The sequence below is a fragment of the Tigriopus californicus genome, chromosome 7, assembly GCF_007210705.1.
Source record: "Tigriopus californicus strain San Diego chromosome 7, Tcal_SD_v2.1, whole genome shotgun sequence".
Lineage (NCBI taxonomy): Eukaryota > Metazoa > Arthropoda > Copepoda > Harpacticoida > Harpacticidae > Tigriopus > Tigriopus californicus.
The window spans coordinates 7,304,230-7,321,820 of record NC_081446.1 but is presented as its reverse complement, the minus strand read 5'-3'; the positions used below and the strand labels follow the sequence as shown (position 1 = coordinate 7,321,820).

Below are 17,591 nucleotides of genomic sequence, written 5' to 3'. Positions count from 1 at the left end.
GCAGATGCAATGTTTGCCATTGATCTTGTTTGATTTGCTTTCATTATTGTGACGGAAAGATTGGTCACGTGAGATCATCAAGTGAATTTGAAAGCATTGTTGGGGACTCACCTGTCTCATCTTCGGCATTTTCTTGAGAGCCAACCAATGGATATATGGTTTGCTTGGGTGANTTGACGAAACGGAATTATGTCATCTATTTGACCCCCTATCGCTTCATTTGGGAGTGTGCAGAGTAGTTTTAAAATTGAAAAAGGGGAAAAAGATCAGATGAGAAACTTTTCTGTCCAGGAAAGTGTAGTGAAAACTCCAAAGCAGTAAATAAAGTGCCATGCGACCACCGACGTCATCGTTAGCATTGACCTCTTTGCTTTGGTCCAACCTAGTTCTATGTAAAGGCTTCCTACCCTACACGGTTTACGTTCTTCACTTTAATGGACGTTTTGTGAGCCAGCCTCAAGCAAACAGAAGGCTGAATGGGTCGATTTGGGCCCATGTAAACTTATTGTTTTGGAACGGAATTGAAGGTTCAATATTCCACCGCAAGGATGCGCTGCGCTCACTGGCGTTCTCTTCTAATAGAGGGCACTAGTCCAGCCTATTCATACGTATGTATGTGCTGGAATCCTTGGGCGCGGGTTGACGGTTGAATCTTAGGGTATAAGTACAAAGAAACCACGAGCGTCGGTCAACGAATAGCTACATAGTTGATTGTTCAAATAAGGCTGAAAAGAGAGCTCATTGTGAAGAGGCAGACCACGTGTAACTCGATCTCTACAAAGTAGATTGAATTGCAAGGCTCTGAGGCTTGAGCACCACCCACTCTTTTTTCGAGGACCCCAGACTATAAATTTCACGCCATCATCCTGCATCATACACACGAACCTACGTTCAAATCACATTTGACAATCTCAAATCAGTTGGGGCCGAACTTTGCATGTGTGAACCCTGAATTGGCATGCGTGCGAGACAATGTCTACTTCACGAGCTGTTTTATCCTGCTTGTCCTAAATTTGAGGCCTTGATACAAGGGTTATGAAGGAGTAGTTCTAAGGTAAACCACGGGTCTCCTATTTTCTTATTTTCTGGACCAGTAGAACGAGTAGCAGAGCATGTACGTACGTACGTTCTGTACGAATAGGAGTTGGCCAGGAGATGTTTTTTGTGTGACATGGAATAAAGTTTGCATTGTAAAAACATGTGCTTCTCAGAAAGTCTCTACCTACCATTTCTTTTATGTGAGCTGTCAGAATGACGAAGGACATTGTCTGGCCGAGAACACCAATTTCAAATACGTGCCACTAAATCTAAAAGTGTCGCCTCAATTCCATTCAAAATTCCGGATGGGATTGTAATTGTGATTCCTTTTTGCCCGGAAACCCAAAATTGATCCGCTTGAACAGGGTTTTATGTGTGCCAATAGCCTTCGTTCGAGCACTAGTACCACCAGCCAACCAACCAACCAACCAACCAACCAACTCACTACCACTCACTGCCAAGCTGCTTGAAAATCCAAGTTCCAATCAGGCGAAAAAGAGGAGAGTCGTACAAAATTCTATTTCTAAAGCAACTTGACGACGACCATGATTTAAAGGTTGGCACCGTCGCCGGACAACTTCTGACAATACCATAAGTTTCGTAGTGAGGGACATAGAAATACGTAGTATAGAAAGAAGGGAGAGAGAGAGGAAGAGAGCACAGAGGCGAGGCGAGGAAGGGCTCTTTTAACACACGGAAATTACCGGGATGGCGTAGATTGATGGAATTCCGGGACTGATGAGGTATGTGAAGTATTTCCAATAGTTAACTACCACGATATGTTGTTACCACGCACCTTTCTTTCCTAACGAAGTACAAGGTTGGAAGCACAACCAACGAAAATTTGAGAGATTTTAAGAGCGCTCGAATTATCAAAACTGGAAACCAAAAACGATGAATGATGCTTTTTGGACAATTTTGCGACCTGCGCTCCCCGTTCAATCGGATGAAAAGAGAGGTCCTGCCTATCTGGACTACTTTGGGTCCTCGAATTTGTGTCTTTGACTAGCCGGCTTTTAGTGCTTGTTTAACATGGTTGACTTACCATGCATGGACACACTTTAATGGACTAACGGTTCACTCGGGCTTGGCCTAATCTGGTTATTTCACTTATTTGTCGTCCACTTTGAGTTGGGTGGGAACGGTCTCACTTGAAAGACACTCTTAAAGAGAGGATGAAATGATCTTTGTCCCTGCTTATCTCCTTCGTCGTCCTCGTCGTCGTGATCGTCGTTTGGCTCAAGACATGGTCGAGAAACATCACTTCCGAAACCAGAGGAGCAAAATGATTGCAACACCCCAGCAATGTTTTTGTCAAGCGTGTTTGTTATAAGGAGCTGTGCGTTTGGAGGCAACACCACTGATACCACCCACAACAAATACTACACATGTGATGATGACGATGATGGTGATGCAGAGTTGCTCACACATACACACACGGTCAGTCAGTCAGTCTAAGATGATGATGATGATGATGCCATGCTTCGATGTCCTTATTTCTCCGTATGACCTTCCTTCCGCCTTTCTTTAGTCAATGCGACTGAAGGACAGACACCGAATTCGACTCAGTTACTAACGAACCAACTCAAACCACCACGCCGAAAGAGGAACGAGGGATGAAAGGCATGTCTCTCTCTCTCTCTCTCTCTCTCTCTCTCTCTCTTTCAGTTCTTTCTCTTTCTCTCTCTCTAAATCGAAAGCCACGACGAATTGGGTCTCTCTCTCTCTCGTGTCGTCAGCCTACAGCCTCCCTCCTCCTTCCCGTTGAACTCTCTCGGTTCCCCCTGGCCTCTTTCTCTCTCGCTCTCTCGTCCTCCCATTCCATCCCGCTTGGTTAACCATTCTCGTGGCTCGCGGGGTCCTTTCTTCATCGGTCCTCTGCTTGTTCCTGGCCATTGAGTGTCTGAAAGGGAACAGTAAGTAGTGAGCAAGTGGCAAGGAAGACGAGGAACGCCAGGAACGCGAGGAGCGCGAGCGCGGGTCCGAATTCTGGCCAAGCGTACAGAAACGGCGGACGGCCTTTTTTTGCCTTTGAATGAACTCAAGTAGGGTTAGCGAGGCAATCGTATGGCATCCATACATCCATGCAAACAGAATAGTAGTTAGTGTTCAGTGTTCATGCTTCTTTATACACATCTTTGCCGCCGTATACACTTTTACGTTCGTTCGCTATAGTAGTGCCAAGGCCGGCCAGGTTAGAAAAGACGCGGGAGAACTCGAGGCGTAGCTTCGAGGACGGCAGTCTCGTCGAGGACAATGGACCCGATCGGAGAAATCGACAAAAGGTCACCGCGGGCTAATGACGGGTATATCCGGGTTTCCACGGTTAGGCATTCACCGATGCATGTCAAGGATGGATGACAACCGACCAATATCTACCCTTGGCTTGAACAACACGACTGAATTGTCAATTGGCCGCCGGACATGGCCTGCTCATCGCATTCAATCAAGGGCCCTTCTGCTATGAACCGGATGTGGCCCAAGCTAGATCCACCATTGCCTTGAAACTACCAAAGTGGAGTGGTGGGAGTAGGAGGGATGGAGGATGGAGGATAGGATTAGGGGATGGATGGATCGGCGATCACTGGCTGGCTGCTCGTCACTTGACTTGTAAGACAAGACGACGGTTCTCCACGGATGACCAAATCCACAGAGTGGCCAGCATCTGGCCTCATTTGCTTCGTTCAGTATAATGGGTCGGTGGGAAGACAATGACGATACGCCAGGAGTGGAAACTATGGAAGCATCCAGGAAACCGAGAACAAGGACGAAGACGAAGGATGAAGGAAAGACGAGCACGTGGAACTTGGGCCGAGAAGATGAAAAAAAAGTGTCATTCCTTTCGTTTGTTCGTTCGTTGTTTCGTTCGTTCGCTCGCTCGCTTGTCTGCTGCTTTGATCTGTTCTTGTGCCACTCTCCGCTCTGCACCAACCACCATCCCCCGGTACCATCCACCACCAAGCCTTACCCAAAGGGTTGGATTGAGGCCTCTCTCAGTCGTTCGGTGTACGTACATGGTTGCGGGCACCATGTACTTCGTAATTCTCTGTCCTGGCCACACTCGGGCACATTCTCACATTGCTAGCCTTTGTGCGTACGAGTAGTGGTAGTGGCAGGGGCAGCAGCTCGACAAGCAGTAGTAGTAAGTAAGTAAGTGAGTGTAATATAGAGAATGCGAAAGCCAAGCCCTCGTCTCATCGCCATTGTCGTCGTCGTCGTCGTGCTCGTCGTGCTCGTCGTGCTCGTCGTGCTCGTCGTGTTCGTTGAAGTCGTCGTTTTCTTCCTCCTTGTTCATTTGGGGCGACACAAAAAGGAGACTGATGATATTGAGCAAATTATCCGGCTTGAACCGTATTGCCAACCCCGTCTATAGATTCCAGTTGAAAAGAGCCTTCCGAATATTGGGAGGCTTTCCAATTTCCTCGCTGGCTCCGCTTGGCGGTAAATCGTTAAGACGCGATGCGATAGTTGTTCAAATAATGTAGTATGTGTCTTCGACTCTCAGGCCTTCATTAACAAGTCGGACCCAAAGACCCGGGAATCATTACATGTCGAGTTGGATTGATGAACGTTGCTTAGATAAGAGAACCAATGCCAAATCTTGAGGCATTGATTTGCAATGCGATGAGTTGTGAACAACCCAAGTCAGGCTGGGCCTGGACATTTCGATAAAGAAAAACATCTCGTACATGAGCAAGGCACGGTTGATTCCTGGCTCTATTTTTCACAATCGTTCTAACATTTTTGCCTCTATATCTCGAAGAAGCCAGAAAATGTAAAAAGACCACCATCTCATGAAGCATGCAGTTTTCTTGAGATAGTTATTCTAACTCTGCTTTGCTAGTAGCCTTCAGTTAGGCCCCTGGTCTCTGAAATAATGCCATTGCGAAATGATTTCAAATAAAAACAATGATTTAAAACACCAACACGTGAGGTAAAGTTCGTTCAAAATTAGTATTTTTTACGTAAACTTTCTGGTCACATATTTATTTAGTTTCATAAAAGGTACTGATTTTTTAAGGAAAAAAGTGAGTATTAACAAGCAGGGTACAGTTCAAATCTAACGGACAACGTTTCGTATCCAATATTTATGTAATGCATAGCTGGACTATAACAGTCCAAAATATGCAGGGAAGGACAGGTATTAACTTTTAGATGAGAACGGGATTCTAAAATTCCAGGTAAGTTTTGCCACACTGGGTAGAGCTTTAGTTTTTAAGCTAGCCTGTCAAATCTCTCGATTTAAGGGGGAGTTCTTTGATATTTGTCTTTACAGTAATAAGTCCAAATGATGCATTATTTTTCACTTTTTCTAATCTTTTTCCATTATTTACATCATATTGGGTGTATTTAATTGCCTTTTTAACCGTTTTTTAACAAGGTTTTCCATTAATTCTACTCCATTTCCTTGAAAAAAATCCATGGAAAAATATAAAAATCTTGAAAAGATGCAAAACAAATTATCTTGGCCCAATTCATGATTGTTGCGTCTTGCTTCAAATATTTTTATCCTACATGGCATAATTATCTTGCCTTTGAACAGCACAGCCATTCAAGATAACATCTCTTCAGCTTGCAAAAACAAACTGCTCCAAATACTTTTTTAATACATGACCAAAGTATCTTGTGAAAGAAGAAAAATCATAATGCATGATTTAAGTGCAAATATTTTGCCATGACGCAAGCTGTTTTTGTTCAAAGTACACACTGTACAGTATAGCCCCACTATTCTGCACGAAAAATGGTTTACGTTCTGCGCATCAGAGGGCGCTTTTCGAGTCAGCCCTTACGAAATAAAGGGACAATTCGGCCGATTTCTCTTTATTGAATCATAATGCGTTTGTGTTGTTTTTGACAAGTTCTTTCAAGATCTTATGTCTGATTAGTGACCTGGGTCACATAATTTCCGGAAAAGAAATTGCTTGCATGGCACGTCACGAGTAGCATATTTAGCAATCTACCGTGTGTCTTCCCGTTTTGTTTGGGCTGAATGACATTGCAAATAAGGGCCCTTATTGAGAGTTATTAGTAACCTAGCACATTTTAACCCTTTTGGCTTTGGGTATATGGTGCATTTTGAATAAGAAAAACACCTGCTATGATCATTCAGTAGTATTTATAGAGTAAATTTGTGCACCCTTCTTGATAAGGTTTTGAATTTTTTTATTACCATGTCATTTTGTCGTTTCACTATTTTGCTACTGGCTCTTTTAAACGGAGTAAAATGAACTCGAAATAAAAGCATTTTTGTATATTTTATTGCATTTTGCCCTTTTGCTGCAATTTTGATTGCATTTTTTGCCAATTTTAATTCCTTTATATGGACAGCTCCTTGATTAAATGATGTCGAATAGACTGGATTGAATGAAGTTGATTGTAAAGGAAGATACATGAGTTTGGATTGCTCACCTTGGACTCCAGGATGGTTGTTTGTCAGGTGACAATGATCAAGGTTAACCTGTGCTCCTTCTCGCTATGCACAAAGCACAACACACCTCACAAAATTGAAAAATTAACAGGGGTTCATAGAACTGGTGGATTGTTAGGCAGGACTGAAGGGGATCAGAAATTAAGGGGAATCAATCCCATTCTTCTTTAGGATTTGCTGGTGTCCTGGCAAGCCTCATACGTTCAAGCTGTAACAACCGGATTGGATCACCACAAGGGACGTTGAGACATAACCATTGACCAATCCATGGCATTGAAGATGCACATATAGTATACATATGATGTACAAATGTTAAGGTCGTGCAATAACTTTCAGTCTCTACTTTAAATATACTCTTTTGCTAAGGATTGAGAAGAAGAAGTGGTGCTTTCTTCAAACAATTGGTCAAGAACTTGGCCAAGGGAAATCAAAATCGAAGCACTCTGGAGATCTACAAAGAATGGACAATTTGAGCTTCCCATCAAGACAATAAAAAATGGCAATTTCTTTTTATTGATATAGGCCATGAGATTATATTTCACATATTCTTGCTTCGAGGAAATAAGAAAGTCATATAGATGCCATTGGATTTTTTTAAGGGGACAGAAATCACCCGCGAAGGGAATATACTTAGGACCATCCCGTTCAGAACGAGTGTCAAATCTGCCACTTTGACAAGAAACACTACTTGCGAAAAACTCGGCTTCAAAATATTGAACAATGGGAAAGAACTTGTAAGTGTACCCAGAAATGGCTAACCTCAACCCCAACGCTTGTCAATGGCTTCTTGAGAAATTGAGAAATCAAGAAATCGGGTCGTACTGCATACGAGTGTAACCGTACAAGTGCTGGGAACAACGATTTCCGAGACCAAGAAGAGAAAACGTTAGATGAGATGAGGATTTCTTTCATCATCGAGCTATCAAATCAAATCATATCAGCACAAATCGTGCTTGGGATCTCTGCTTTTGGAGGAACTGAGGAAATCAAACCTAGTCTTGACATTCTGCTTCTAATTTCAGCCCAAGAATTTTGTGAAAAGTTGTACTTAAGCTTTTCTACCATAAGTCATCCATCCCTAAATGCTTCGGGCTGCTCAGAAACCGCTAGTGACTCAAGTACGTACTCTTTAATAGCGAAACTCTTTCCGTACTTCATTGACATCCTGAGGCCTCAATGAGGCTGTCAGTATTTCAACTTGTCATAGCTGAAGCGGAGGACTTTGTCTCGAGCTTAAGCTGATCTTGTTCCACTTTTCCCTGTCTCTCCCAACTTTTTTTCCTTTCTTCCCCGGAGTGTCGTACGTACACATAACCGAACGCGGTGGCAAGAAAAGTCTCGATCCGTATTTGTTGTGTCACATATTCATTTCGAGGAAAAAGGACGTCTTGGTCGAAGAGCTCGTTTGTTCCTTCTTGCACACGACAAAGTTCCGTTCCCATGTGTGGCATGCCTAGTGTGCCCATTGTGCCCATTGTGCCAAGAGCTCAGAGAGCTGTCTGTGATTAGGGGCTTTCAAGCCGATTTGCTCGAATCCCTCGTTGCCCAATCAAACCACCCTCCCCAGGCCTCCGCCTTATTTTGCTTCACATCACCAATTGTGGCTGTCTGTTTCAATTAGGTCCTGTCCATTTGGCTGGCTGGCTGGTTGGCTGGCTGGCATCCCTCCCCTTCCCACCCACCCGCTGTCCATCTGCATCTCCGTGATGTGCACTTCTTCAATGCTGACTTAAGTAGTGTCCGTGCACATGTAGTGGTTGGATTTATCCTCGAGTTCTCTTGAAGGTGTACACAAACGAATCTAATACCTTGTACCCATGGTACCCACAATAGCCACTATACCCAAGAGCACAACAAAGTGGAACGAACTTATCTGCATTCACTTGAGTTTTGAACTCCACCGCCATACATTACTTGCGAGAGTGTGTGCGTGTTGGTGTGTGCAAGAGGGAGAGAGAGAGAGAAAGAAAGAGTGTGTGGGAGTGTGTCGACTACATCTGCTAAACCTTTTGCTGAACGAATCCTTTTCACAAATGTGTGGTGGTTCAGGAGAGAAACTTGGTGAAAAGTTATTCACTGCTCAAAAGAGCCACGTCTATTGTAGTACGTACAATCGAGGGAGCCCCCTCCTTCCCCTGTCCTCTCCGTTACTTGCCGAAATTGCCTCCGGAAGTCATTGGCATACTAGAGCATTCTTGCCAAACTAGCTAGTGTGCTTATTAGGCGAGAACGATTGGACTATAACCGAGCAATAAGCAGGGCCTCCTTTTTAACATCTCAAACGACTTGATGAGGCTTAAACATGCTTTTACCCAAGCTAGGAATCTGGTATCATTGGTTATCCGACGGATGCAATCCCCTTGAAAAAGGTAGAGTAGAACAACCACGATTTACTTCGTACGCAAGGACTAGAGAGCAAGCAAAGTGGATGTTGAGTTCCTTTCTATACCACACCAGACCCGAAATTTCTGCTTAAAACGCGGCTTTGCCGTAAGACCCGTTGAGTTGCCTGTAGTTGTGTACGTATTAAATTCGTCGGTTGCCATCTTCCGCCTGCAAGCTCAGAGATGTCGTATGACGTCAAATCTGGAGAAATAGAGTCTCTCTTTAAACCGGCTGGTTAAGTGTTTGGAAAGTCTTGCAAATAATCTGTCTTTCGGAGGACACGAGCAGCTAGCTTGGAAGACCAAGAGGGAAGGGATAGATTGTGGTATGAATTGCATCGAAATTTGCATCCTCCAACCAACATGCGAGTTGAGCCCGAATAATATGAATACAAGCTTGCCTCATATTGGAACGAAGAATTGCTTTTTCTGACAAGTTTTTAGAAACCACTTAAACAGAGAGAAACTACAAATAATTGAAGAGCGAGTGGGCACTTTCATTGAACTTCTCACCGCCATCTACCGCTCAGAACGATTTGTTCAGTGAATAGTATTCTTAGCAAGCCAAATTCGAAGGCAGTGTATATCAATCTGTTTGGAGCTAAATTTAGCGAAAATCTTAAGCACATACTGATGAAATGAAGAATGGACTACTTATCAGACAAAAATTCCAAGTTACATTTTTTGCCCGATTTTACATTCCCGGTGTAAGTTACAACACGTTAAAATCGTATTCCAGATTTTTTTTCTTGTTAAATTTTTTAATTACTTTTTGATAACAAAAACCATTTCAAAAAGGGAGTTATTTTTTTACAAGCTAGACATTTTTTAAATACATGGCTCGTAACTCGGTATATTTTAGCACCTCATTGTATTCAGGATCCAAATAAGATTCCAAATGCATGCTGGAATTGTAATTGACGATCATTTCAGCGGATTTCTCGGCCAGCGAATGTGCAAACGAAGACAGATGTTCTCATTTTTCCAGTAGATCTTGTTCTTCCAGTTCACTCATTGCCGGGCGTTTATTGGGCCTTAATAACCAGTCCAGGTCTTTATGATCTTCGTTTCCATGACAACCGTCTGGTTCATCTGATTCATCGGGACAATCCACCACTCCGTTGCAAAAAAGCTCTGAGTTCAAACAGGTTTCCCCATCATTGCACAATAAATGCGAACCAGGACATCCTACAAAGTATACACCGAGTGGTTGACTGGAGGGACATGAAGAATACGAACATTACCATTTTCTTACCGGGTTGAAACAACACTGACTCTTTTCTGGAACCATGAGCTTTGGCCTTTTGTTTGAGTATATGATCACAACCAACTTCGTCCTCCCTGTTAGGACAATCACCGATCCTATCACATTTTTGAGACCATGGAATGCATTGGCCATTGAAACATTGGAAATGGCCCGGGAGGCAATTGACTTTTTCCAGGCTTTGGAAATGGCGACTTTGGCGAACATTCACACATCTGCAATGTATTTTATACCGTAGCGTGTTTGTCTTTTTTTGACACGGTACTTGTCATTGCTTTCAGGTATGTTTCAACCCTGCTCTCAAGGCTTTTGATGACACCTCATGATGACAGGAAACCGCAAGGAATCTGATATATTCTATCCCAAATGGCAATTGTCGGTCCAGGAATTATAACAAATCAGAAACAACAAACTTAATACCAATACCAATAAGCCTTAGTCAAAAATATACTCAATCATAATTATTTTTAAGCCTAGTTTTGCACTTAAGTTCAAATTTCATGAATATTCACGTATGGGGGATAGAAATTAAGGTCCACTTTTGGTACCCACTGAAGACATGATTAGTTACATTGAGCAAACCTTTTCATTCCCAAGGCCTATTGAGGGACCACATGTCATAGAAAGATGATCTAATTTCAGCGTAAAAGAGCTTGGTAACCCTTCGATAATTTGGTCACCTGAAGATAAGACTAAGGAAAACTTCATATTCAAAAATGCCAAGAGAGTGCAGTTGAGGCCAGAGCTAATTAAGACCATGGGCATTCTGAAGGCCGGCAACAGGCCAATTGATGAAGGTGTGAGCAAAACTAAGCTTAGATATCATTCCAATGCATGAGATTATCTCCACAGAAGCATCTTAAAGTTTGTTTTCAATGGTTTATAGCACTTTTTTGTTGCCTTACATCTTATGTAGCTTAATAAATACAAAGTGCTTTGCGCTTCATTGATATCAAAAATTGTCATTAAAAGTCTGTAGAGCATAGCTGAAACATATCTGATAGCAATTTAAACACCGCTTTTGGGAAGGTAGCAAAGTACAAGCAAAAAGGCCTTTCAGCCCCTAAAAAAAAGCAAATTGAGGAGAGAGGGCACCCGAGAAAGAAACAGAATCAAATCATGCAGATTTGTTTGGCATTTGTTAGAAATCAAAACATGACATGTTTTCCTGCGACCAGTCCGCCTCGCTCACTTCTGAGCCCGAAAAAAACAGACAAGAACGAATTGGAACCAAATATGTTTTCTCGTTTTGAAGCCTTTGCAACTAACTCTAAGTGAAATTTTCGTATTTGCGTCCATGCCATATAAAAACTGTTCCTAAATAAACACCGTATTACAGATTGTTTCAGGCTTTTTTAACCTTGATATTGCTCAATTACTATTCATGCTCAAATTTTTGCCTCTAGTGTGTGTGTGTGTGTGTTTGCTTATTCGTTTGCTTGTTTAATGTGTGTATGAGGGCGTCTATTTAACGCATAACCAATGGCAATGTAGGGTGCAATTGAAATCGGATTACCTGAATGCATCACTATCCAGTCGATGGCAAAGTTGCTCCCTCTGACTGCAGAGGCCTCCACAGCCGGTGGGATCACCTGGATCTTGGACCAAGCGACACACCGGGAAGTAATCCGCAGCTAGCGCCACACAAGCCTCATTGTCCGTGCAATGGTCGCAATATCGAACTACATACATAGACACAGAGTAGTACAGGTGAAAGGTTCATTCGGGAGGCATCATCAAGTATGGAATTAGACCAAATGGGAAAGGCTTTCAACGGTAGTATAACGGTAGGACTTACTCGCTCGGACAGAGAGTCTCTCTCCCGCCGAAGAGCCACCCCGAAGTGGCTCTTGAAAAGCCTCAGATTGATTGCACAAACATCGACGAATCTCGATATTCAATCCCCCCTGAACGATTGATGAGAAAAACAAACGAAGAAGAGTCAATTTGAATATCAATGATCTCTCTCTCTCTTTCTCTTTTACCTGGGCCAAACACGGTTTGATATCTTCCCGAATGGTTCCACTCGAATCGAGGCAAGAACGAGATCGGGCTTGAGACTCGCCACTTTGCCGGCAATGGCTCGAACACGGACTCCAGGATGACCAATGATCCCAATGATCCAATAACGGGATCCCTGATTTGAAAATAATGCTTAGTTTTCGATCTTTACACCCACACACGCACACACGCACGCACGCACCCGCAAACCGACATGCACAAGAAACGTGGCAATCAGCTCATTGGACGTAGAGTGGCTTGGTACCTTGAGTATTTGCGTGGAATGATGAGCGTTGAGACTGTTGAGGCGGTGCAGGCGGTGCAGGCGGTGCACCCACTTGAGGGGTTTCAGATTGGTTTTGCGCACGGAAACTCTCTTGGGAGGATTGGTTGTTGGGAGCTCTGGTAACGTTTCCGCTCACCCAGATGGCATGTCCCACCACTGAAAGGAGAAGTAACATGACTTTTTGCGATTGCATTCCACCAACAGTTGTTCCCTTTTTCTCCGGTAGCACAGGAGAGCACAGAACAGCTCAAGCAGGCACGCAAATACAAACTCTACTACAAAAGCCATCGATTCATCTACTGCCTTCTCAAAAGAGACCAAGCAAGGCTACCTCAGAATTGAAATCAGACCCTCTCTACGACGTACACACTATCTACATAAGTATGGAGGGGCTGTACTGGTCTGTATTTTCTCCTCCTCTTTTGTAATTGTGCCTACTCAGCCAATTAGTCTGTTTGTTAGAGAACTGAAGAGACCACTCACAATACTGATGGATTAGAATGGCCCCGGCTATGATGAAAATGATAATGGATAGGACGATGACAATCAAGAGGAAAGGCGTCGATACACACGAACTTCGCGCTCCCACACTTTCAGATGACCTATCAAGGAGAAAAGAAAACAGGGTAATCTGCAAGAGGTTACCAACAGCCGTTCAGGGGAGTTTGAAGAACCCTCAACATCAGGGATCAGTCATATTTACAAGTACATGGATTCCCCCAACGATGATAGTTACGTACATTAAACCGCCCTTCACCCTCGTCTTAACGCTCACTCTCTTTTCAAATAATCTACGCTGAAAGTTTGCCCAATTGATCTTTTGCACAATGTCAAGTGATATTTTCCGCACCTTTAAAATAGAGTCGAGGTCCAAAATAGCAAAAAAACAACAACAATCGTAAATAATGATTTAATCCTTTCAATTACTCCCTTCAACCTGAGAAGAATAGTATACCTTTCTTGATAATTGAGTCTCCTCTGACTAGATTTGACACATAGGCACCAGGGGCATGTTGAGCTTCCATCTAAATGATTCTTCACCGTATTTGGACTTTTGGGCAAATCAGTGGTAACACGAGAAGGTGAATTGGGTGTGGGTTGAGTGGACGAAGCAGACACCTGGTTGCTATTGGGTCTGGTCTTCGTGGTATTTAGAGAGAGTTTCTCCGATAAATAGCTTCGAATTGAGGCCAACGAAGGCCCCTTGACGATATCGTAGATGGCATGGGCTGGTCGCACACATGAGCCCGATCCGTCTCCCACGTCAACGGCGGAATCCAGGTGGTTTGACCTGGCAAGATCAACACGGCAACCCTAGAAAATGGCCAATGGAAAATGTCACTGACTCGTACGCATCTAACTTATCCCATAGACGAAGAAGATGCATTCATCCTCAACAGTAGGTACTACAACATCCCCCAGTCGATCGTCTAGGATTACGGGCATTTTATCGACCATGTGTCTTTGAACAATTCAATTGAGAAGCTGCTTGGGATGAAAATGAGAACTTAAACCTAACGAATAAGGACCCTTAACCGTGCGATATATCAGAAGAATGATTCGTAAAGGGCGGTGTTTCTACATATGTGAGTAGCTTTATTTTCAGATAGACATAACTAGCAATCTTTTACCGGTATATTCTCGTAAAAAGTTGGGTAACCCGATGATAGGAAAAAGATGGAACGAATTTCCACAGGGCAAATTGATTGAGAGATGTAAGTGCCAAAGAAGGCTGCAAATGGCTGTCTACGATCGTACGTACGTACTTACGCACATAAGTGGGGTGGGTAGGTGGGTGGGGAGGAGCAAAAATCTTACCGCTTTCTGTGGCTTGCTATATAACCCATCCAATGTTTCAAAATCAAGACTGATGTTGTTTCCACCACTTCGGGGAAAGTCCTCGGTGCTGGACGTCGTGGATTGAGCCAAACTTGTTTTCCGCTTTCGACTTTTCTTCCCATTTGGAGTCAATCGAATGGATGGGAACCGTCTGGCCATTCCGAACATGGTTTCATAATAAGGCGAATTGGGATTGGGATGACTACCAACCGGACTGTCACGAGGACCCCCGCGTGAACTTGACTGATTCAGGACGATATTTTCATAGGGTTGCTCTTCGTCACCCGATGGAAAGAAATTCTGGGACTGGGAAGGTGTTCTTAGTGAGGGTCGACTCCATCCATTAGCCTCCGTGTCCACGGGAGCGATATCCTCGTACCCGTGTGAAAGGCTCCGCTTGTCCAAGGTATGATTTGACGACCTGAAGTGAATTTCTTCGTAGTGGCTCATCATGCTCGATCTTGATTCTGGTGAGTGGTCGTTCTTCTCCTCGTCGTCCTCCTCGTCGTCCTCCTGTTTTCCCTCTTGATTCACAGGGGATTGATTCTCTGGTGACTTGGTTGAGGTTGAATAAGCTTCCTCGTGAAGGTCACTCGTGCACCGTTGGAGTTGTCGGACATCGATTGTTACGTTTGTTTTGACAACTGTGTCAACGGAATTCGATTTTTCTTCACAGTAGTCGTCACTACCATCGTTAATAACAATATCACCACTTGCTTCTCCGCGTTGTGACCAACTGTTGGCGTCCCCATGAATCGACTGGCTTAGGTCACTGAAGCTAATGATCTGTAATACAAAAGAATGAATTGGTACATTTAAGTCTTAGTTTAGCTTAGACAACGGCGCCGATTGAATAAAACAACTTCACATTAATGGTGAAAGTTCTCGTGGGTTTCTCCCCCACCAATGACCGCGAAACAGACCAAGCAATCTAGGATTTGGTCGGCATGAATCTCCTTCGGCTTTAGAACCCGATTACTTGGCCTTTATGACCGGGGTCAAAGACGAACAGAATCTCTAAAGAAATTGAGGGAGACGCACTCGTTCCATCTTGAGATGTGGGTAAAATTTGCACACCCATTGGCGGGAATTGCTCGTTTTTCTCTCGAGGCTCTCGTCAATCCACACAGAGGTTATGTGCCCTGATTGATAAGCAATAGTCTCGTAGTTCAGTCTTACCCTGGCCGGAACGGCTGTCACAAAAACGGAATCATCACTCGGCATGGATGGGACCCTGCGGTCCATTGTGTCGGTTCACAAAGTCTTTGGAGGGATATTTTAGATCACTGAGAAACAAAAACCTTTCATTCTGAGAAACTTGAACATAAATAGTCACCAATAGAGGGCCGAATTATTCAGTATCAAAGCTAAAGCCAGAGACACGCATTGAAAACCGGAGAGGAATGAACCACCACCACCGTCCATGCTTGCGGATGACAAGGCAGTGAACTTGTGCCATCGAGTGTGACCGACTGACTCTCTGCCTTCCTTCGAATGACACTCGCCAAAGCATTTGCCAAATCCATTCAATGATGGCAAGCACCTGTACGTACAACAACAGGCAGCACCCTGTACCTACGCTCTTTCCACTAGCATATCATATCTGTCACGATAAGTCATTGAGAACCACATAGTGTGAAGAGACCAGATTCTCTGGAAAAACTCGACTATTGCCTGGCTGCTAGCGTGTACGTACTCGTAGTCCCACTAGTGGTAAGTATTGTTTATGTGGGAGGTACTTGTGCGGTGTGTGAGTTGGCTTTTGTACGTACGTATTGGACTGAGGAGCAGGGACCGACTCAGGGTTGGACAGAGACTTAGCGTCATGCAAGACGCCCTCAAGAGAGTTCAATGGTTTCCCCCACACGAAAATATGAGCCTGCTCCAATTCTTTTCTAAATCATCTTAATGTAGTTGACTGCACACGAGAGCGGCAACACCGCGGACAACAGTGCCAACGACGACTCCGACAACCATCACACCATCGAACCGTGTTAATGAACAAGCGTCAACCAACCACTGGATGGATGGGCTCACATTCGGGAGGATGTAGTAGATTTGAAGCGAACTAATGGATGCATGGCTGTAAATATACATGTGTACATAAACAATGCACAAATATGTATGATACATTTATCCATTTATATTCAGTATCAAGAGCGAGATCAAGTCTCTGACGGACAAATGATGATGGGAAGAAGGAACTCCGATAGCCAACCGCATTTGGCCGACCACCAAACCCAAGCGAGAGAAAGAGAGTTTCCAGACTAGCCCTCAATCCTGTTCCATGCAGTCAACCCCTTTTTAACGGACTCGCCTCAGCCAGACAACGATCAACATGGTCCTAGCTCCTGGTGGTAACTCAGCCGAATCTAAACCACCCCCAGGACCTCATCGTGCCTTAGCGCGAGTTTTGATTTCCAAGCATAATATGGATCGAAGATATGACACCCAAAGCCCAAAGAAAATGCAAAGAAACGCGTGAGTCAGTCAAGGAGCTAGTGTAACCGACCTGTTAACAAGTAGGGAATCCTTTTCCCACGTGTCGTAACTTCAAACCCGGGTTATGGAAGTAACTTTTTGGGAGAAGGAGTGGTATTGTAATAGCGCTATTTCCTAAAGTGAGAGAAGTATCCGGTTCGATTCTCTTTCCCACCTTCCTCCTAAGGAAGCTTTAAGACGCTAATCACAGCCGGACAAACAATCAGACATACACGACACTGCACTGACTCTTAAGAAAATAAAAAAAATAGGGCGATGTGATGGCCAGTTTCGCGCTAAATTTTTGAGTAAAGGTAGAAGTAAGCTAAAATGCTCGCTCTAGCTCAATTCTCCTTTGCAGAATCATACAAAAAACGCTCAGTCTAAAAAGGATCTTTTTTATATTTCTGACCTTTAGATCAAGAGCATTAGAACATGTTTGGATGACTTTGACTATCACTATGGGGTAGTGGGCAACCGAAAAGTCTATAAAAGGTCCCGAAAAAGCAATGGCTTTGCTTCTATTGGTTGACAGCCACCCAAAAATGGCCGTTCTCAAATCGGCCGAGGTCATATACAACAAATTTCTCAAAGGATAGCTGTGATGCACGCCCCAATCTGTCAGTTATGAATGGACCCATTTCAAATGCGAAACCAGGCCCCTCGCTATCGGACTAACTAGGTTAGCGTCCTAAAGTGTTGGGGAACTGACCTTTCCGAAGAAGATGTCCAGACACAAGTTGTCCTTCCTGGTCAAAGGTTTTGAACACTCCCAAATTGTCCTTGGCCATACATCCCGTCGGACTATTGGCAGTCACGCACCTTTTGATCGGCTCTCGGCCAGATTCCATCGACGACGGAAGCTTCTTC

At 43.9% G+C, this 17,591-nt stretch overlaps 2 protein-coding genes across 2 annotated transcripts in view; both read right to left on the bottom strand.

The window, feature by feature from the left end:
* The window catches only part of LOC131883751 (synaptogenesis protein syg-2-like), an 18,373-nt gene extending 15,767 nt beyond the window's left edge, over positions 1 to 2,606 (bottom strand). The window contains exon 1 of the mRNA XM_059231302.1: positions 2,084 to 2,606. The gene's annotated coding sequence lies outside the window, so the exon portion shown is untranslated. The remainder of the gene's footprint in view (positions 1 to 2,083) is intronic.
* A 7,025-nt stretch (positions 2,607 to 9,631) lies between these two features.
* Positions 9,632 to 15,719, bottom strand: LOC131883931 (uncharacterized). Its single transcript, XM_059231539.1, has 10 exons — positions 15,420 to 15,719; positions 14,220 to 15,026; positions 13,357 to 13,715; positions 12,885 to 13,003; positions 12,381 to 12,557; positions 12,100 to 12,251; positions 11,913 to 12,021; positions 11,631 to 11,796; positions 10,106 to 10,329; positions 9,632 to 10,038 (listed from the first exon to the last, which is right to left on the bottom strand). The coding sequence occupies exons 1-10, from the start codon at positions 15,483 to 15,485 to the stop codon at positions 9,827 to 9,829; spliced, it is 2,391 nt and encodes a 796-aa protein (XP_059087522.1). The 5' UTR covers positions 15,486 to 15,719; the 3' UTR covers positions 9,632 to 9,826.
* Positions 15,720 to 17,591: the final 1,872 nt, after the last annotated feature.

Bases quoted from the DNA above. Each gene is read 5' to 3' on its own strand.
- LOC131883931 (XM_059231539.1), bottom strand. From the start codon at position 15,485: ATGGACCGCAGGGTCCCATCCATGCCGAGTGATGATTCCGTTTTTGTG. The intron at 12,558-12,884 runs GTGAGTGGTCTC...TTCTCCTTTCAG, and splicing joins CATTCTAATCCATCAGTATT to TGGTGGGACATGCCATCTGG. The intron at 12,022-12,099 runs GTAAAAGAGAAA...TCAATCGTTCAG, and splicing joins TCAAACCGTGTTTGGCCCAG to GGGGGATTGAATATCGAGAT.